The sequence below is a fragment of the Misgurnus anguillicaudatus genome, chromosome 15, assembly GCF_027580225.2.
Source record: "Misgurnus anguillicaudatus chromosome 15, ASM2758022v2, whole genome shotgun sequence".
Classification (NCBI taxonomy): Eukaryota; Metazoa; Chordata; class Actinopteri; order Cypriniformes; family Cobitidae; genus Misgurnus; species Misgurnus anguillicaudatus.
In genome coordinates, this window is record NC_073351.2 from 6769001 (window position 1) to 6791835 (window position 22835).

The 22835-nt window shown below is 36.3% G+C and overlaps 1 protein-coding gene across 2 annotated transcripts in view; it reads left to right on the forward strand.

Moving 5' to 3' along the window:
• The first annotated feature begins 4294 nt into the window (after positions 1-4294).
• Positions 4295-22835, forward strand: part of LOC129419078 (sodium- and chloride-dependent GABA transporter 2-like) — a 51425-nt gene continuing 32884 nt past the window's right edge. The window contains exons 1-9 of one of the 2 annotated variants that reach the window (XM_055174077.2): positions 4295-5562; positions 7018-7295; positions 7390-7524; positions 15622-15762; positions 15845-15932; positions 16042-16174; positions 16843-16977; positions 19712-19815; positions 20003-20127. In XM_055174077.2, the coding sequence (XP_055030052.2) occupies positions 7157-7295; positions 7390-7524; positions 15622-15762; positions 15845-15932; positions 16042-16174; positions 16843-16977; positions 19712-19815; positions 20003-20127 (1000 nt within the window). In that variant the 5' untranslated portion in view covers positions 4295-5562; positions 7018-7156. Of the gene's footprint in view, positions 5563-5644; positions 7296-7389; positions 7525-15621; positions 15763-15844; positions 15933-16041; positions 16175-16842; positions 16978-19711; positions 19816-20002; positions 20128-22835 lie in introns of those variants that run through there. The other variant, XM_073853315.1, reaches the window with a different exon arrangement.

Below are 22835 nucleotides of genomic sequence, written 5' to 3' on the forward strand. Positions count from 1 at the left end.
ATGCCTCATATTTGACGCACTTTTGTATTAAGACGGATCTAAACACATCTAAAACCCTGTTTGTTCGCGTATATCTCTACACGGTAAGTTTATTTAACGCAGGATCAAGCATGGGAAGGCATTTCTTCTGTGTTGCTTTCACAAACAAACACGTAACAAGGCGTCGTCTTACTGCCTAAAGGCATTATGCAGCTCATTATGCAAGTGTTTTGTTCTTCAGCTGTCAATCACAGACTATTCAAGAGCTTCCAGCCTCCTTGCATATTGCCTTCCTAACCAAAAAGTGACTTTGAAATTGTAAATAAATATTATTGTCTTATGTAAATGAGTAAGCAGAATGATTTTCACATCATTTTAAAGAAAAAACTCTAGACTACTAGATCCTGTATTGAAAAGTCTTGGGAAAACATGTTTAGTATGAGTTTTTTTGACTTATATCAGTCACTTAAAAATGTAGCTTTTTCAAAAATCACGTTTGTATTTTTGAGAGAAAAATGTTTTTGCATGTACATACATGTTGATCATATAATATAGTAGCCCAGTTTGTGCTGAACACAGTGTTACAAGACTTTTGCCATTATTATGTTTTTAAGCAACTGAAAAAAGCACAAATGTCAGTGCATGTCAAAACTTCTCCAGGGCCCTAAAAACCCCTTAGACCTCAGAGGGTTAAACACAGGAAAAACTGCAGCCAATTTCCACACATTTGGGAACAATCCCTGAGCGAATGACAGATTAACAATTTTCGTAATCGGGTAGACTAATGATTGAGAAAGATCTTTCAGCATAATAGTATTCATACCAATAACATCTTTTGCTTTAGATGGTCTTAGAGATCGAATCACTCTCATGACGTCTGCCTCAGTGATAGACTGTATGTTAAATGCTGGTTCAATGTGTATACCTTGACAAGGAAAATTCTTATATTCAGTAGAAAAACACTTAATGATATCTCCTACAGAATCAAAGAAATAATTATTACTGTAAGAACATCAGCCACTTCAGCTGGCCTATTTCTTAATGTCCCATTAACAAGAAGTTCCAGTGATTTGGCATTGTTAACATTATGACCCATTAGTTTTTTTAACTGACTCCAGATAATTTTTGTGTTACTTCCTGCTTTTTTAATTATAGTTAAAAAGAAGTTTGCTTTTGCCAGCCTTATCTCTTTGACAACCCTATTTCGCAACATAGTAAAAATATGTCTATCACTGTTTGATCTAGATTTTATGGCAGCTTTTAAAGCCATATCACGTTTTTTCATTAAGTTAAAAATTTCTGTGGTTATCCAAGGAATGTTATTCTTTTTTTTCCTGTGTCGTTGTCTTGATGTAAAAGCATCAATTGTTCTTTTCAATTGTTGTGTAACTATTTGACTGTCTTCTTGCAAAGATTTTCCTACAAGAATGTTCTCCCAGTTGATGCTCTGGAAAGCGCTTATAAACTGATCCTGCATATTTTTCGGAATATTGAAAGATTCCTGATCTTGAACCTGTGGAGTGAAACGCTTCTTATTTAACTTCCTGACTATCAAGATCATGTTATGGTCAGAGAGTCCTGTCAGCATATTAAAGGTTTTAACGACTCGCTCTGATCTATTGCTAAATATTAAATCTATTTGTGTTCTTGAGGAGTTTGTTACTCTAGTAGGTCCTTTTATCAACTGAGTGAGTTCACAATCATCAGTAATTTGTTTTAATGTTTTTCTTGATAATTTGTCTTGCCAGTTAATGTTAAAATCTCCCATAATAATCACTTCCTTATTAAAATTACATTCCCTTAACATTTTTTCAAAATGTTCATAAAAAATATTCCTAGAAGATGGAGGGCGGTATAGTGTTATAAGTGAGAAGGACATAGATGGTGATAAAGTTATGTTAAGTCCAATACACTCCAACTCATTACATGACACTGAAAACAATCTTTCACAAATATTAAGACTCCGCCTCCTTTTGAACCTACTCTATCCTTTCTAAAAACCTTATAACCGGGAACATCTATAACTTCTGATGGTGAATTTTGATTAAGCCAGGTCTCCGTCAAGCACAAGAAATCTAGGTTGGAGTGTAATATAAGCTGGCGAATTTGATCACTTTTAGATATCAAACTTCTTATGTTTAAGTGCCCTCCTAAAATACCCCTAGGCTTTGATTTGGGGTCCCATATTATTCTTGAGTGATTGACGGTCTGGAATATGTTCAATTTCCTATTTTTTTGCGATTGCAACATTCAGTATTTTTGAGCGTACAGTAGGCTTACACGCCGTTTGCTCCGGTAACAAATTAAGAGAATGTTTTAATTGTTCCGTAGTCAATGTAGAGGGACGTCGAGAGTGTTTATCATCTTTGTCCAAAAATAAACAGTCAGATACAGATATCAGTGCCTCCGCTGGGATCCCCACTGCAGCACAGCGCTGGTCCCGCTGCCGATCCACAGGCACAACAGCAGCTCGATCCGGATGCTCCCCCAACAAATCAACCGCCTCGCCCGCAAGACAAGCCCCAGGAGCTCGGACAGACAACCCGACGCCAGCGGCGCCCACGGAGCAGAGACGACGATCAAAGTTAGTTTGTTTGATCTGATCGATCTGTGATGTGTTACAAATAAAAGTGCGTACCTGCAAAGCAGCGTTGTTGTGTTTTGGAACAGCAGTATTTGCTTCCCCTCGCGGGCCAGGACATGGATGAATATCTCCAGATAGTAGTAAGCAAATTGTGATCAGCAACGCGTTGCTTTGTTGTATCTTGGTTAAAGACTTATGTTTCTTTACGGGATGAATCCGTTTGGGACATATAAACGTTAATGCCAACGCATATTTCCCATAGCCAAGGTTTACTGTGGCTTGAGTTGTTTGTTTAACTTTTGTTTGATCAATATCGATCCTCTCTGGATAGGGAACTGAATTCCCTGATATATCAATAACAGTGGGCTTAAATACATTTAAAATCAATGCATAAAATAGAAACGCTACTGTCGCACCTGTCCTGCCAGTACCCGACACACATGTTGCCGCCGCCATGACCTTTTGTTCAATGCCGATGGCCGAGCAAATACAGTATGGGATTAAAATCAGCGGAAGCTACGTTACCTTGTTTCATCGAAGCTTGGTGAAACAGCAGTGGATGTTTTCGGTTCAGATGCTGAATGTAATTATAAGAATGTAATGATCCCAAACTTTAGACAGTCTCTCTCTGCCGTTTATGGACATATTCGCTCCGCCATCGCGCCAACTAAATTTAAAATGTACCACGCGCTATGATGTGCTTCCTGAACATTGAACAACGGTCCGTGTGAATCAGATCTTGGCGCGTGTAGTGCGCGTCATAGGAATTTAACGAGGCTTCGAGGCAGAATTTTTGCCTCAAGGAATATTTTTAATCGAGTAAATCGAGTAACTCGATGAATCGTTTCAGCCCAATTGATTACTATCAGCAAAACCATGGTTTTACTACACTAACTATGGTTTTTGAAAACCATGATTGTCAAAACCATGGTTATTTTGTAGTTACTATGGTTTTACTACAGTAACCATGTTGTTTTGGTTTTAACTGTAGTAAAACCATGGTTAATTTTCGTAAGGGACTGCCATTTCGCTTAAGTTTTTATAAGGGAAACTTAAGTGAAATTAAATCACTTTTTAACCGTACTCTTTAACCGACATCAACAGTCCCGATAATGACTGTCTTGGCGCCTCTTCTAAAAAAATGACCATGATATGCTCTCTATATTTTAAGGTGCATTTGTGGCAACACTGGGATACAAAGACATCTTGCCAGGTTCTCAGGGCAATTTTTTTTAAACCATATTTACTGTCAACGTTGATGTAACAGAAAAAAAAAATTAATAAGTAATTTCACAAAAAATTCTAAACAATATATGACATAAAGGAAAACCAAATCGGCCTATTTGCTATAGATTTTCTATACTACTGTACTGACAAATAAAGTAGGCTATTTTTTTTTACCAAAAACCTTTTAACATCTGTGTAAGAAAAGAATGACATTGACTGACAGCTCCTCAGGTGTATCTGTACAGGTGGTCAGTTAGAATGAGTAAAGTGTGGATACGCTAGGGCTGTGCAAAAAAATCGCCTGTGATTCTCATCCCGTCCATGTTTCATCAGTAAAGCCGGTTCGGTGATTAGAAGTAAATCGCCATCAGCTGCTTTCAGATGGCGCGGCATTTACTATACAGAGCTGTTGTTCACCGAGAAGCTAGGAAAAATTGGGTTTAAAAAAATCAACTTCGGTTTTCTATGTGATTTTTCCTAGCTTCTCTGTGAACTATGGCTCTTAGAAGTTAAACCAGTTCAGCTAATAAAACCATACATAAACATTTCTAATATGCATAATATTCAAAATAGTACAAAAAGTATTAAAATTCTATGATGTAAAAATATTCCACAAGCCATCCATCATCATTTGCATTTTAACAGAACATTTTGTTTTGCATGTAGTTATTCTTTGTAAACTGAATAATTTGAGCCTGTGAATGAAGATGAAGTTGAACTTGTGAACATAACATAACATAAAACATCTAAAACAATGTCATTTTTGCATTAAAATGTCATAATTGAATGAATGACACTTAACGACAGTTGTCGTAAACATGCATAAAATCTTTTTCATGTTCATAGCACATGTCATGTCATTATTATGAATGTGTCATGTTAGTCTTATGAACACCCCTTCAAGTAAAGTGTTACCATATATTAAATACCTTAAAATTTAATAAGAATTTAGAAATTTAATAATGAAAAGGAAGCAGCTGGTTCTCGATGGGCAGACATTGGCTGGGTAACACGATGATGGGAGGCAAGTAGAGCAGTGGTGTGATGAGCATTATGGCAGCTGAAACTGGGTCTGTTATAATTCTCAGTCTCAGTGTCCTCATATAATTCATATAACTACCAGACCCTCGCTCAACAAGTAAACAACGCACCAGAGTGACTGTTAAACTATCCCAAACTGCATTTTTTAACCCAGATGCATAAACAGAACTCTGGTGATTATAGCAACCTATGACAGAGCATCAATATAAGGCTGGTTTACAACTCAAAGGAATGTGGAGAGATTCACTCTCTCTTCATCCACTTTGCAACATAATTTTTGTGTATAATGGTAATATTCCTAATCTTCTCAAGTATTATGTTATCGTAGTTTTATTGGTATATTGACACAAAATAGTTCAGATGAATGTTTTAGAATTACTCAATTAATACCACATGTAGACTATTTTTTGATATCCTAGATGCATTGTGTTTTGGCAACTCATATTAATATAAGAAGACTTTTTAAAGTTTCCACCTTAACATCCAATCAAATTTCATATGTAAAACAGCATGTTGAAAGACAAAGAGCGTTCCGTCTGAAAGTACAACCTGTGATTAGGATTTAGGTTGTGACATACATACAGTTTATAGACCACTGCCTTTTCCTTATACTTATGCATTACTTGAGTTTCTTTCTTGGAGGAATTTCATCAAGATGAGGATGCTGAACTAGAAGTTCTACAGTAGACCCCTAAGCTTTCCATTAAACAAGGATCATCTGCATCAAACTGGTTTGTTTTAGGCTGAATTACAAGCACTGCCATAACTTTATGCTTTATTCTTATTTCTACTTAAACTTTAACTTTCTTCCAATGCTGAACTGTATGTATGTGTGTGTGATTGGATGTTTGTGTGTAAAGTCTGGTTTGTATCACACATGGTACCTTTAAAGCTGTTGAATCAATATGCATTTTACAGATGCCAATAATATTCTTTCATGCATATTAATTTTGCAGTTGTTGCTGTTGCAACAGAAATGCAGAATCCACAGTTAGTGGGTGTAAACAGCTTAGAGTAGAATGTATCTTGCAGCAATGGTAATTACGACATGGTTTGAATAGTTCACAATTATATATTGTATAATAGGGCTGCTTGATTTTAGGCAAAACCGTAATCACGGTTATTTTGATAAAATCATAATGACTGTATCATGTGCTTCTCAAAAGTAATGCATTTTGCATTAGCTGCTGATGACACCAAATCAATAACAGAACAAATATTGCATTACAAATGAAGATTTTGCACTTCCTGCTTTCCCCCACCTGATAATTTCTGTCCAATGAATGGACCCCTTCAAGGTTTGTAAACATTGAATGACTATCGGGTGCGCGCGCAGCATGGGGTCAAACTGTTTATACAATCGAGGCTTATAATTTAATCAAACAGGGCTAAAAAAAAAAGATGACTTACCTCAAATGAAGTGAGCACTACAAACACAAGCCTCTTTGATATTTGCATTGCCCCAGTCTGCACGTTAATTGCTTGCAGCCACAGATGTTGTATTTTTTTGTTTTTGAGATTCTGCGTGAATCGCGAAAACTTAACGGAAGACCTGGTTCGATTTTCACAGCCCACGACGTAAGTAGGCATTTTTTACGATACCGAATAATACGCAACTTAATCTGCTGTAATGACTTTTCTGACCCCGACATGCGCAGTGGGAACCGCCTGTGACGTGAACCGTGAAGGGGTCTATAGATGACCATATCACACATGTGGTTTTGTTTAAAAGTTTAGAAGTAACCACACACACAAAAAGAAAACATTTTATTTGGTCTGAACCAAAGCAAGTAAAGCATACTTTCCTGGTATTAATACACACATAAGTAAGTGTTGCAATACACATGTCAATACAGTGGTGCCTTCGAAGTGCCCTAAACACACCGGTCCAGCAGCACACAATTTAAATTTTAATCGTACAATAATTGTTTTACCATGATTATCTTGTTTTGTAATAGTTTGAATAAAAAAATAATATTGAAAAAAAACAGGTTAATTGCACAGCCTACTGTATAAACAAACCTACATTTTGATATATACTGTATATAATAGAAGCACTAGTTGGAGAATAAAGACTAAAGAATAAAGTTGTTTTACTATTGATGAAAACTTATTGAAGCATATTCCTTTTAATCATATTTTAACATGACATTGTAAACTGATCATCCAATTTCTTTGTTTCTCAGATCATATATTTGGTATCCATATCAACTGGAAAGGACCAGTAAATGAAAAACTAAATACACTTTTAAAAATTAAAGAGTTTAGTGCACCCTCAACTGCTATAGACTTACAAAGGTCTGGACACCATTTGAAACTGAAGGTATGAGTAGAGCAGAAAGACAGATAGAGGAGAGAGGATACTGGGGGAGTAAAGCAGAGTTTCTTCTGGCTGTAGCAGGAAATGTAGTTGGTCTTGGTAACGTCTGGAGGTTTCCATACCTCTGCTACAAATACGGAGGAGGTACGAGACCACCACAAGTTCAAATAAACAAATGTTCATTAGATTTTTGTCAGTGGTATTTAAATAATGTATTTTTGATCTGGTGTGTTCTTAGGTGCGTTTCTGATACCCTACCTTGTGTTTGTGGTTACCTGTGGGGTTCCTCTGTTCCTACTAGAGACGGCAATGGGACAGTACACAAGGGAAGGTGCCATTACATGTTGGCATCGCCTCTGTCCTCTGGCTGTAGGTGAGTCATAGGAAAAATAAATCTATTTCTAAAAGATTTGAATAAATGAATAAAATAAATAATGACTTTAATGCCGTTCTTTTGGTACTACACTATATTGATGTTGCATGTGATACTATAAGGTGGATTCATTTGTAAGAAAAAATTATGAGGACATTGAAAATCTTACTGTAGTAGCAGTGGCAAAGCACATAAATAGGCCTGTCATGATGTTTACTTTGTATAGCTCTCTATATTGCCTTTGTTTTTGTACAAATAAATAGTCATCTGAAACATAACCATAACATATTGGGGCGGTTTCCCGGACAGGGTTAAGATTAATCCAGGACTAGGCCTTAGTGATATTGTGATATTTAAGTTGTTTTTACTAACAAACTTTACAAAAAACAATATTGGTGTGCACATTGAGACAAAACAATGGTACTGATATATGTTAAAATATGTTGGTACAAGGTGTTTTTAAAATAAGGAAGATCAAAAATGCATTTTAGTCTAGAACTATGATAACCCCCTAGGGGTGGTTTCCTGGACAGTGATTAGACTAGTCCTAGACTAAAATAAATGTAGGAACTGTCCAAACTGAAAACAACTTGCACTAACATATCTTAAAATACATCAGTTCTCTTTGTTTTGCTTCAAAATGCACACAAGTAATGTTTTTAGTAAAGCATGTTTGTTAAAGCTAGTTATATTTCCTAATTAAACTAAGGCCTAGTCCTGGTTTAAGCAAATCCCTGTTTGGGAAATCACCCCCTAGTGTTGTGCGTAATGGCGCATACTAACAGATGCGATCAGAGTAACACTAGTGGTGTGTCGTTCATGAACGATTCGTTCATTTTTAACGAATCTTTAATATGACTCGGGACTACCGAGTTGTCTCAGAGAGTGATTCGTTCATTTTGTGTTGACCGCGCATGCACATTGCGCAACATATGGGTTCTGAATCTGAAACAGAAATGATAAGTTCATCATTCTCTTGAATCTCGAGTTCGGGACAGGTTCGAGTCTTTTGTTCTTCCTGTCAGTCCCATAGAGGCTGTGCTACCAAAGAGAAATGATTAGTTCACCTTTCGAGTTCGGGTTCGGTCGGGTCCGAGTCTTTCGTTCTTCAATAAGATGGAACTTTGTTTTTCAAATAATGTTTTTGCACATATTTTGTATTTTAATTACTAAATATAAAACAATATAGGATACATTCAGACGCAATCAATAATACGAATCTAACGTTGTATTTAATGTGATATACCAGCGGTCACGCGACATAAGGACTCGGACCCGGCCGAACCCAAACTCAAGACTTGAATGAACTTATCATTTCTTTTTCCGGTACTGACAGCATAGCCTCTATGGGACTGACAGGAAGAACAAAAGACTCAGAACCGGCTGAACTCGAGACTCGAAAGATGAACTAATCATTTATCTTTCCGGTACTGACAGCATAGCCTCTATGAGGCTGACAGGAAGAACGAAAGACTCTAACCTGTCCCGAACTCGAGAGAATGATGACCTAATAATTTCTCTTTCCGGTCCTGTGCTGTATATCACACGGCACAGCATGGCCGAACACAAAGAGTCAGTAAGACAGTGATGAGTTGACAACTAACATCTGTAGACACGAGAGGAGGCGTACAAATGTGATAAATATGAAGTTCAGTTTCTTATAATTTGGCTTTGGCTGCATTACCCTGACTTGTACACAGGGCCGGGTCTACGGGGGGGCTGGGGGGGGGCATTGCCCCCCCAGATTCTCCGTCTGCCCCCCCAAAAATGTCCAGCCAACCTTAAAATAACGGAGTCTCTTTAAACAAAGAATATCTCCTTTAGGCAAGCACTAGCGTTTACATCTCCCGCCCACTATCGTCTGTTTAGCTTATTCAAGCCTTGGTGGTCTTTTCAGCAGTATTTAAGTCACAGGAAAAGTACTACTGTTCTCTATGACGGTAACTAAAAAATAAAACGCATCTTTAAAATATATATCAGAAACAATGCAATTTAGTATTACATAAACGTAATAACCCAACACATATTAAATTCAAACTTTTTTTATAGTAAAACATGCCCAAAATAGCCCCTTATCCTTTCTTAGACTCACCTCATTATATAAACATTCAAATACAACAGCCAATGGCAAGTCTCCAGCAGCATTTAATGTGTTTAAGACTTGGTTTTGTTTATTAAAATTAGAATATGCAGTTTGGTTGTGGCATACTATATAGTAGATATAAATGATATAAGATGGTAATACAGTTAATATACAGTATTGTAACAGCTGAGCATCGCGTGCAGTTTTAAAATCACATTTTAGCGGTTTTGTCATCGTCATTCGTCAGCTCATTCAGCTCGCGTTTGAGAAAAACTTCACACGCAAAAATCTACAGACTTTTAAGTTCAAGAGGAGCTTTCACTCCGCAAGGTCATCATAAGGTAAAACGTTGTATTTTATAATGTTGCGTTGTATTATAATATCTAATTTGCTGTTGTGTTATGAACAAAGCAGTGTGATTTATCTTTGGTTTCGTCGCAGCTCACAATTAAACAGCATTTTAGGGCTTATGATTTTGTTTGGTGCTGCTGTTACAGGATAACCTTTGACGAATTTGTCATGCATGTCAAATTGCTTACATGATGTTTCAAAATATATTATTTAAAGCGTTGTGCTTTGTTGTGATATTTGAGGTTGCTGCAGCAGCATGTATGATAGGGTCAGGAATTAATGACAATACAGCTTATCACATATATCACATTGAAAATACATTATTTTAAATGAAGAAAATGTTTGAGAAGTGGAATAAAGTTCCTAACAAGTGTTTATTTAGAATAAAGGTATATGTTGGGTAGGGTAGGTATAAGAATGGCTTTAATTTATCTATAAGTGAAATAATAGATTAAATGCAGTGTAAACATTAATGAAATATAGCTATATGTAAAGCTTTGCATTCATATCACCTGCTTGCCTGATTTCATTAACTGTGACTTAATGTGTAAAACTACATTAAGTGTAATCATTATAACATTATAAATCATTAATCTAATTGCATCTACTTTTAAAATTTGAACATGCAAAATGACATATAAATGGCCTTTTATTATAAGACATATGCAACATAATTTTAGTGTATGAATCGTTTTAGTCGAGAAATGGCTGCCCACCCAAAAATCCTGACTGCCCCCCCAGTCCAGCAAGCCTAGTACCGGGCCTGCTTGTACATGAGGACTGACTCAAAGGTACATACCTGTCAAGTAGGCTTTCGGTTTGTGCTACCCTTGAACCAGTAGCCAACATCAACAACCAAGTCTTCCAGATCAAATTTTGACACCTTTAATATGAATCAGACCATAAACATTCAGTTAATGCATGTAACCAGTAAAACAAAATAAAGTTGTATGTAAAGTACAATTAGGCCTATCCTCACGTCCAAAAATCCCCTCCCAGGTCTTTTAGCGGTGTTGTGGACTATATGACATGGGCAACCATGAACATAAATACTGCAGTGTTCATTCAGGATTCTGGAGGCGATGGAATTCTTTGAACCTATGTTCACAGCAGCATTGTCCACAGAGAGGCCAACGCAGTTTTGCCATGGGATAGCTAGCGCATGCTAGCGCTTCATTAAGTATACATGAAGTCTTGGTTCTGGCACACTTGTACTCCTGAGCTGTTTTGGAATCCTTGAAACACTCCCTCAGAAGAGGCCCCAGGTGGTCAGTCAACGCAAGTGGTACATTGTGTACATACACAATCTAGACATTTCTGACCGAATTACGTAAAATTTTTTTACTACCGGACATTCTTTTGACTCTCATTTTTCATTCAAGACTTATAATGTTACATTTGGGTGTCACGTTTTGTTTTGTTTGCCTGGTTGGACTTTTATTTGGTTTATGGATTTTTGCCTTCCTTTTTGACTGCTTCAACTCTTGCTGATTTGGAGTGCTCTGTTTAAATAAACATCCTGCGAATGGATTCTAACGATGGCTCCATGCCTAGTTCCTCAGACATTAGATCGACAATAATTTGGATGTGTTTTGCTTGACAGAAACCTGGGCCCGTATCCCTAAAGAATCTTAATGCAAAAAGTAGCTCCTAGTGACGCAATTCTAAGAAAATTCTTAGAAATGTGGGCGTTACTCTAGTAAAGAAAAAAGTATTTCAGAAAGCTTCTTAACCCTTAAGAGGTCTTAAGGTCAAAATTGTTAGGAGCACGGACGAGGACTTTTAAGAGGCTTAAGAGTTTTTTTAGCAACCGGGAAAGTGGACAAAACACGAAGGAGGAGACAAAAAATGTTGCACACAATGCATGACAGTAAGTTAACATGTAACACATTAGATTGTGCAGGAATCATGTTTGTGACCGATCTTATTCGAGAAATAATTATATAAAATAGCCCCAGAAATAAAAGTAATCACTACATTAAGTACAGTAACAGAATCGGTAACTAGAAAAAATGCAACTATGCAGCAGAGATGATTTAGGTCTGTTACAGACGTCTATAAAACAAAGTAATCACACAAACTTACAGAACATTGTGTTGCTGTTTATTTCCTATCTAATACGTTAAGTATGACATTAACAGCACTTATATATATATATATATATATATATATATATATATATATATATATATATATATATATATATATATATATATATATATATATATATATATATATATATATATATATTAATATGTGGTCGTGGACTTCTAAAAATTCTCTTTTTTATTTAAACAACATAGAACCAAAATGCAAAAAAGGGACAGAAGTCCAGCCTTTGATTTGAGTACATTACTTTGGTGGTAAAGAATTTACACGTTTAGAAAAATAAAAACTTGAAATCATGCGTTCCACAATTATTGGCACCCCTGATATTAATACTTTGTACAACTCCCTTTTGCCAACACGACAGCACTTAATCTCCTCCTATAACATTTCACAAGATTGGAGAAGACAGAGAGAGGGATCTTTGACCATTCTTCTTTGCACAATCTTTCTAGATCATCCAATGTCCTGGGTCCTCTCTTCTTTAGCTCGCCCCACAGGTTTTCGATTGGGTTGAGGTCTGGTGACTGAGATGGCCATGGGAGGACCTTGAGTTTGTAACTGCTGAACCATTTTTGTGTAGATTTTGCCACATATTTTGGATCATTATCTTGCTGAAAGCCCCAATGACGACCCATCTTCAGCTTTCTGGCAGAGGCCCTCCGGTTTTTATTTAAAATGTCCTGGTAGTTCAAAGCATTCATAATGCCATGCACCCTAACAAGGTTCTAAGGGCCTTTAGAAGAGAAACAGGCCCACAGCATCACCGATTCTCCACCATACTTCACGGTGGGCATGGGGTGCTTTTCGGCATAATCATCTTTTGTTTTACGCCAGACCCACTTAGAGTGTTTGTTGTCAAAAAGCTCAATCTTAGTCTCATCTGACCAAAGCACATGATCCAAGTTGAAGTTCCAGTACCGCTTAGCAAACTCCAGGGGCCTTATGTATAAAGCGTGCGTACGCACAAAATGGGGCTGGAAACGTGCACGTTTCCAGCCCCATTTTGTGCGTACGCCAGTTCCCACGCAAAGGTTGTGATTTATTAAAAAACAAACTTGATGGGAGAATGGGCTTGCAGGGTGGGATATTAGGATGATTCATGTACGCACACTTGCAGGTGATCTGTGATTTATAAAGGGAACATTGCTTTGTTTTAGAAGTCTTCATAATTTTTGGTGTATGCCATTTTTGCCTTTTGTGCGTACGTAAGGATCCTACGCACAGTTTTATACATGAGGCCCCAGATCTTTACGTTTGTGAGAAAAGGCTTTTTCCTTGCATGCCTCCCAAACAGCTTGATGGCATGTATAGAGGTTCTGATGATTGTTATGTAGACTTTGTAACCCCTGATGCCACTCTTTGATGCACTTCTGTGACAGTAAGCTTAGGAAAATGTTTTACTTTTCTAACCATCCTTCTCACTGTGCGTTGTGGCAAGATAAACATGGGACCTCTTCCAGCCTTGTTTGTCACTGTTCCAGTTGTTTTAAACTTCTTAATGATTCCTCTGACTGTAAATGGCTATTTTCTTGTAGCCATTGCCTGACTTATGAAGGTCGACACACATCTGCCTTATTTGTGTTCTATTGTATTTGCCATGATGACAAATGGGTAAGAGAATTAGACCTCTTTGTCACGTCATATTTATACTCCAGGGAAACAGGAAGTCATGAATTACTAATTAAAACCTGACCAACTTTATCAACTACAGAAAAATATATTTAAAAATTATTTTTCATAGGAATTGTTAGGGGTGCCAATAATTGTGGAACAGGTGATTTTATAATATATATTTTTTTCCTAATTTGTGAACTTTTTAAAAATTATTATTAACTTGTGCTAAAGGGTATATTTTTCAAAAAATTTCTGTTAGAGATTATGCTTCTGCAAAAAAAGAAAGAATTAATTTGATCGCTTTTAACATCTTAAATCTTAAACAGGGGTGCCAATAATTGTGGAGGGCACTCTTATTATATATATATCGTCGCTGCCCGATGAAACTCACGTATGTCCAAAACGGTTACTTTTCAGGAAGTGAAAAAAACACCGTATATCAAAAGCAGTTGAATGTAGCGTTGTCATACTTGGTACGGCATATTTACATGTAACCATATTCTTGCCAGTGTAATGATATAATCCACATTTGACCAAAATTGAGTTTAAATGGACATGCGTGCATATTTTACAGTAACTGTGATCGATACGCGTTCTTCCGATCATTAATTAGAATGGCCAAGTCGCGTTTCGTATTGACAGATGAATACGCTCAGTTGATTAAATAGCCTACCTCTTGGTTAAATACGCTTACTTTATTTAATATTAATTATAAGTGTATTAAATGTCTCTTGCAAGCTATGAAGGGACAATGAATCAATACACTGACAAAGTCCCTGCAACACCAGCTCAACCGAACAATGCCAAAGCACCACAACGTAGAAAACAGCAGCGCGTTTAATAAATGATTACAATGAATTTCATTACATATGTACAAGAAAACACACCATCAGCATACAACGCAACATATGTGACCCTGGACCACAAAACCAGTCTTAAGCATCGCTTGATTTTTCAGAACATTTTAACCAAATGCTTTCACAAAGTGGTGGGGAAATCCCCAGCGTATAACACCAATGCTAGACAGATACTTTGTTTGCACAGTCCTACCGTAATTAAGTAACTCATAGATGTTAGTCTGGCGTCCGGGGGAAACGTTTACCTCGAAGGAAAGTCATTGTCATGTTTATTCGGCTATATCCAGTGCTGAGCTTCGATGAAACTTTACGAGACCGGCGAGATGCCTCCACAGGCGGAAGATATGCGGCGTGATTGCCAGCTTTGACACCAAACGGGTACGTGAAAATCAGATGACATGATTTCACAAGTTTTCATTGGCTATTTAGGTATGTGACGCATACTGTATATGGAGATGAACCTGGACATTCAATCTGTCGAAAAATCTCAAAATCGGCAAAATGAACATACGTGAGTTTCATCGGACAGCGACGATATATATATATATATATATATATATTACAATCAGAAGTGGGAGGGGTAACTCGATTGCACAGCACGTCACCTCTCGTCGTCGCGTGCACATTACCTTGCTTCCTGATATCACATGTGCAAAGAACATGACACAGACGAGGAAAACACGAAACACTGTTTACTTTCATTTTGGGGAGAACGTCAGTTTCAGAAACAGTTAAGTGCCGAGAAGTAAATTAGATTTTTTTTTAAAGTTTGTGTAGTGATATTCAGGAACTGACTTGCCACTGACTTGTTTTTCCGCCTAGAACGCAAGTAAATGCTTCTATATTTACAGCTGGTCTATTCGCACTGGATTAGTATTACCTGAGGTAATTTCTCCGGACCTTTTTACAGAAGGTAAACGTCGCCATAATCTTTACTGACATTGTCCATAATGATTACTGACATGGAGCATTTGGACCGGACTAAAATCACTGAGAAGCTCTGATAAAAATTGCTTTACCCTTACATCCCAATGTTAAACTAATCCCATCCAAATAGTACTTAAGTGTGTTTTCTTTTGTCAGGTATTGGTTATGCAGGCCAGCTGATTCTGCTGTACAGTTGTATGTGTTACATCATCATTCTGGCCTGGGCGCTTTTCTACCTCCTCTTCTCTTTCAGTTTTCAACTGCCATGGGCCAGCTGTAACAACACCTGGAATACAGGTGATGAATATAAACACCTAATATCATCAGTATTTAAGCATGCCGTAACAAAAAGCTAACTCTGTTTTTATCTCTGTGTTAGATGACTGTGTAAATCTTGTTGCAAAGAATTTGACTCTCAACCACACAACACAAACGAATTCAACGTCTGCAGCTACTGAATTCTGGGAGTAAATCAATAAAATCAAATTGTCATGATGAATCTTGCATGAACAATGAATTTGAATTTCAAATCATATGATTTTAATTAAATTAAATTTCTTTTGTCCCACCGTACAGACGCAGAGTGCTGTCTCTCTCTGGTGGTATTGAACAGATGGGTAAAATCAACTGGGAGATTCTTCTGTGTCTCATTGCAATGTTGATCGTATGTTATTTCTGTATCTGGAAAGGAGTCAAATCAACAGGCAAGGTGTGAACAATATTTAAGAAAACACTGTCCTTTAGGCATTTGATAGAAATTTTTTATTTTATGATTCATGTCTTTGATTGTTTAACATTATTATAATGGAACATAAATATGGAAAATGATACAAACCTTGGGCACTTAAAAATATATAGTGTTTAACTCTTTCCCAGTCAGCATTTAAAAAAAAGTAACCATTTTTCATGATTTTTACAAAAGTTTAATGCCTTTCAGAAAATGTTCTTTAAATATATAAAAATACAATATATCAAATGAAAGAACAGACCCTCAGCTTAAAAAAAAAACGTTTCATCCTATCATCATTTGTTTTCTTTTTATTTTTATGACCGCTCAAATATTGGTAGTTTTTTTCAAAAACACTAAATTTTGAGCAAAAAGCTGAAATAATTCAATTTTTGTGAAGGACTTTTGATTGGGATAAGATTCAGAGTGATCCTGAAAATTTACACGGACATGCAGCTGCTTGCCCTAGGGAAATTATTCCTTTTTATTGATATACTTATGGTATAAGGATTTTATGAACATTTTAACTAGAAAAAAACTGAATCTAAAGTTTTTTTTGAATGGCTAAAAAAACAGTAAAACTCAACGAAAGTGTAATATAGATAAAATGATGAAATATGAGCATTTCTTGTATTGTGTTTTTATTATAGGTGGTGTATTTTACAGCCACATTTCCTTATGTGATGTTACTGGTGTTGTTGATTCGTGGGTTGACTCTTCCTGGAGCCCTACAGGGGATTAAGTTTTACCTGTACCCTGACCTGTCCCGTCTCTATGACCCACAGGTAGGCCTACCCTCGAAATCTGCACTCTACATACAGTTGTGGGCAAAAATAGTGGCATCCTTGGTAAATATGAGCTAAGAAAGCTGTGAAAATAAATCTAAAATGTTTCTCCTTTTGAGCTTTAATTAAATAAAATAAAAAAATCACAAAAATACAAAGTTAAACAATTGAACGTGTGGGGGATTACATTATGAAATAAATGTTTTTCTCGAATACACAGGGGAATAAGTATTAAGTAAGACAAAGCCCAAAACCTCAATCATTTATCACAGTGGATAAAACCAAAAACTATAGTTTTGATGTTCAGCAAAAGATTGTCGCGCTACACAAAATAGATTGTGGCTTAAGGAAATATTTAAACCATAAAATTTAATTCAATTCACTGAGTTTTGGAACAATGGACCCACAGAGAAATGAAGGAATGGGTCGAGGAAGAGGAAAAGAAAAGGAGGAGGAGGATGTGGTGAAGAAGGAGGCCCTGGAGATCACCATGAATTCTTTAACCTCATCAGACATTAAAAGAAAACACCCGAGCTGTTATCCTTGCAAATGGAGGTAGCAAAGAGTATTAAATGAAGGGGTGCTAATAATTGTGACCGTCTATTTGAGGAAAACGATGAGGGGATTCCCCCACCATTTCCAAATATTTTTCATCAATAAAACATTGAATTTTTGTGAATTATCAAAAAAAAGATAAAACATTTTGAAAGCTTCCTTTGCTCATATTTACCAAGAGTGCCATTATTTGTCCATGACTGAACATGAGATCTTATTATTATATGATTTTACATAATACTGTATTACTTCCATATATAAGGGCAAATGCTAGAACAGCAGTGCAAATGTTTATCATTAATATAAATGTGACCAGTCACGGAAAGTAGGGACACTAGTTGGATCTGGGGCATTTTGAGATATTCACAGATTCTGAAAGTGTGTAACACATGGAAATCTGATAAGATTTGGAGAAGTTGTGGCCATTTGAATACAACACATTCAAGAAAGAGAATGCCGAGATAATGCGAGAGACAATAGGGCTCATTTACATCTCATTTAGCTAAGCCATACACCCTGTAAAGCCGTTTTGAGATACAGATGTTCTAGCATCATATGTAGTATTTTGTGAAAGAAGTCCGGATGAAGAACTTTTTACCTTTGTGGGGATCACAAGTCAAATCCAGTCTGTTTCAGATGTGTGAATCATCCAATGACCAGTTTTGTCCACAAATGCGTATAATCCGTGAAATATATATATATATATATATATATATATATATATATATATATATATATATATATATATATATATATAGTTTGTTGTTTACATCAGATTTCGCATGAACTTCTGGTAAAAGAATATAATATACAATCTGAAGACTATTTACATTGTAACAAGTAAGGGTATATGCTATTACACTCCGGTAATTTACGTTCCGTTAAACACATGAACCCGCCTTTAAAGTCTGTATTTAAAATATGGAGGTAGTATAAAAGGTAATCCAAACAGCGCCGTCGAAAACGTGACGTCCTTTAGAGATGTTACCAATCGCTCGGTCGTTCCTCCATCAGCCAATGACTTCATGGAAAATATTGATAGACAAAACATGTAGTCAATTATATAAAGAGTTCAACGATCTCTGTGTAACTTATGTGTGTTTGACTTCATGCTGCGCTGCAAGAACTGACAAACAGATGATGTCAAAGTACTCTGATGTCATCTGACTGCAGCGCCGCATAAAGTCAGTGACGCGGCTGATGTACGACGCAGCTGACTGTTATCTGTTCTGCCCCAGCTTCTTTTATTTTTCTTTTGTTTTGTGCTCCCAAGCTTCGTTTACAGTCCGGGGAAACGCAAGCTATACATTTGAAAAAAAAGAAAAAAACTTAGCAAACATGTCTGAGGGACAGGTCAGCCGCTTCACTACAGTCACGTGACTTCACGTGGTTCACAACAGGGCTGGAAGAGAAGATGTTGCTGAATAAAGACGTAATTCTTGCTATTTTTGGACCAAACTGTATTTGCGATGCTTCAACATATTCTTACTGACCCACTGATGTCACATGGACTACTTTGATAATGTTTTTATTACCTTTCTGGACATGGAAACCGCACATAGATTTTCAATGGGGAGACAGAAATCTCTCAGACTAAATCTAACGTTAAAACATCTTAAACTGTGTTCCGAAGATGAATGGAGGTCTTCTGAGTTTAGAACGACATATGGGTGAGTCATTAATGACATTATTTTCATTTTTGGGTGAACTATCCTTATTTAGTAGTCATGCTGTTCCCTTTGGGGGTGGAGGCAAAACACAAGCCACTTATATAGTATGTAAATATACACAGACAATGCACGCTAGAATCTCCGGAAAAACAAGCCCATTTCAACCGCAAAATGTACGCTTTTAAATATACAAAAACTGCTATCTCAAACATGGAGAGGCTTCTTCGTGATCTCAACTAACAGATTCTCCAATAAAACGAAAATCACAAATTTTGAACAAAAAAATTTGTTTCTCATTTTCTCGAAACGTGTGCTGCCGACTTGTGGCACTGGTTTCTGTGACGGGTCACAAATGCATAATATTTATTTATACATAATTTCTATTTTGTAAGAAAAGGAGTACAAATTAAAGTAGCAATTAAAGCGTTAAAAAAGTAGCAATAAACAATAAACTTAAATATTTACCAAGCACACTAATATTAGGGTATTAAAATATGCTGTGTATGTAGGTTTGGATGGAGGCTGGAGCTCAGATCTTTTTCTCCTACAGTTTGTCTCTTGGCACTCTCACTGTATTAGGCAGCTACAATAAATACAACAATAACTGCTACAGGTTAGTATTGATAAAGTACAGTTTATAAAAAAAAATGTTAAGTGAATAAAAATATAAATGTCTGTAAAAATGTCATGTGAAACTGTACATGTCCTGTAAAACTGAGATTTTCTTAAAATACATTTATTATGTCTGACAATGAATCAGTTTGTGTATGTTTGTATCATTTATTGTTTTTTCTTCTTAGGGACAGTTTTTGGCTTTGTCTACTGAACAGTCTTACTAGTTTTGTGGCTGGTTTTGCTGTGTTCTCAGTCCTGGGCTTCATGGCCCATCAGCAAAGCGTACCCATTGATAAGGTGGCAGAATCAGGTACTGCATCATTTCACGAGTTCACACTTACAAATAAGTCGAATAGATAAAATTGGTAAATGTATTTGGCGTGCTGTCCGGGGATAGGGCTCTGAGCTTGGTAATTGGCCTGAATGCAGAGTATGGGGATACAACATAAAACATCATTTATTGTGAACAAAGTAAATATTTTGAGCAGGTAAAGGCATGGACCTGTACTATTAAACCATGGCTTAATTATAAAAGAAGTGTAATATCCATATTTTAGGTGTATTGATTATCATTTGTACTATAAATACCCAACACAAAAGAGCCACCCATCAGCCCAACAATGGTATCCAGTGGCATGGGCAAAGGTATCAGCGTCTTTTGTCTTTTCTTTGTGCTTTTGATAGAATTGGCTACGTTTTTAATCTTAATCTGACTTTTATTTTAAATAATAATACTGCTCATCATAGTTTAACAATACACTCTTAACACAGATATTGTCTTAAAGAGACACAAGGCAGCATTTTTATGTTAATAAATCATCATCGTAAGTCTGTATATGGTTAAATGACTCATTACATGACGAATGAAGTCTCTCTCGCCCGCCCCTACCGTCTGTAGGAAGAATACCCCACTTGCAAGTTCGCTGTATCCGACCCGGTGTCCTTCAGTCTCGTAAATTCTCAGATATAGAAAGCATTTACTCCCAGACACTAGGGGGAGCTAGTAGAGAAATAATACTCAGACTTGCCTTGTGTCTCTTTAAATAATGACATAAACATCACTTAATATTTTGTGTTTTGGACTTATGCCTAAAAAGTTTAGTTCAATAAACTTTAAAGCGTACAAAATTCATTAAACTAAAAAATGTAGGTATACTGAACCTAAAATTATCAGTACAGAAATACCCATAATCATTTGTGCCTGAATATTTTGATTATGTATGATTTTCACAGAATAAGAACTGATAAGAACCTTAACTACCGGTACTTAAATATTTGTTAATAAAAGGTCATATAGGTTTAAGCTTTTATATTATTGATGTTGTCCTGTTGTAAATGATAATTTTGTGAACCCTGTTCAGCACATTTTATTGTATTTCTCTTCACAGTACTGCCAATTCATGTCAACAGTGTAGTTAATGTGTTTCTGGGGAGAATCAAGTTTATTTAATGATTGACTTACACTCTAAAAACAAATGGTGCTATATAGCACCAAAAGTGGTTCTTTGACTCGTAATCATAGAAGAACCGATTTTGGTGCTATATATATTTATGAAGGTGCTATATAGCACCATTGTCAAATGGTGCTATGTAGAACCATAAGAGGTGCCATATAGCACTTTATTCCTTAATGCCAGGAATACATCACATGACTTAAAATCTGAACAAATTAAAAAAATTAGGCCTCATACACTTTGTAGACAGCAGACTTTGTAAACATTTAAGGATAAAAACTGATCTGCAGATATTCTGCAACAACTGCAAACTAGTCCATACTGGAAATCTGGGCAAAATCGGCATAAAAGTCGTGTGTATTCGGGGTTAAACAAAAGTGGTGATCAATAGAACCGACAGTGGTTCATTTTTCGAGCTAGCTGAGCTAATTTTTCTTGCCAGATACTACCATAGACAAGTAAATATGGTTCTATAAATGACACTTATCTTATTACCCAACTGAATAATAAATAAATAAATATATATATGTATTTTAAACAATGACATTATATTTACAAATGATTCAATCACATTCCGTTTTCGTGAATGCTGTTTTATACCCTAAAAACGAAAGTAAACGAGTTCACGTGGCAAAAGGTAAAATCGTGCTAATAAGATATTAAAACAATCTTTCTTCTTTAATAACTTGGTTATGAGGTAAATAGCCATGTGAAGAGCAGGATAATATTAAGGAGGACGGCTGTTATTGCGAAACAAAGCCCCTTCTGTGTAGGCCTAATAAAAACCTCCTGCTTCGCCTTGGCTCCTGATCACACTGTTAGGGCTTATTCTGCGATAACAACCTGCTGCCTGCACATTATCCCTTACACATAAAAAACACAACACACCTTACACTTGAGAAACCTTTTATTTAGGTCTATTATTTTTTGCTACTATAAAAATCAAGTCAGGGAATATACATATACAACCACAGAATAAAACTGAAATTTTATTCACATACAGAGAAATACATACACATAGCTTTTTATTTTTAAAATCTATATTCTTTTAAATGCGATAAACATGAAATGGAAAAAAATGCTTATACACAACTACAAACAGAGTAAACACCATCGTTGTTAATATTTTACCATGTTCTTACCTCAACTTAGATGAATTAATACATGCCTATCTTTTTTCAATGCGTGCACTTCATCTTTGCATGGCGCGTTGAGAATGTGTTAGCATTTAGCCTAGCCTCATTCATTCCTTAGGATCCAAACAAGAATAAATTTAGAAGCCACCAAACACTTCCATGTTCTCCCCATTCAAAGACTGATACATGAGTAGTTACACAAGTAAGTATGGTGGCACAGTAGTCTGGAGTAGTCTGGAGTGAAGATGTTACTGCACACCGAGGTCAAAGTGCTACAATTTAAGTACTCTTCCGCCACACAATATTGTTCTAATTTTTATCTAAAAAAATCACACCGTTTTATTTTGTACCACCACACATACTCGTGCAACTACTCATGCAACAGTCTCCAAATAGGGAAAACATGGAAGCGCTCGGTGGCTTCTAAA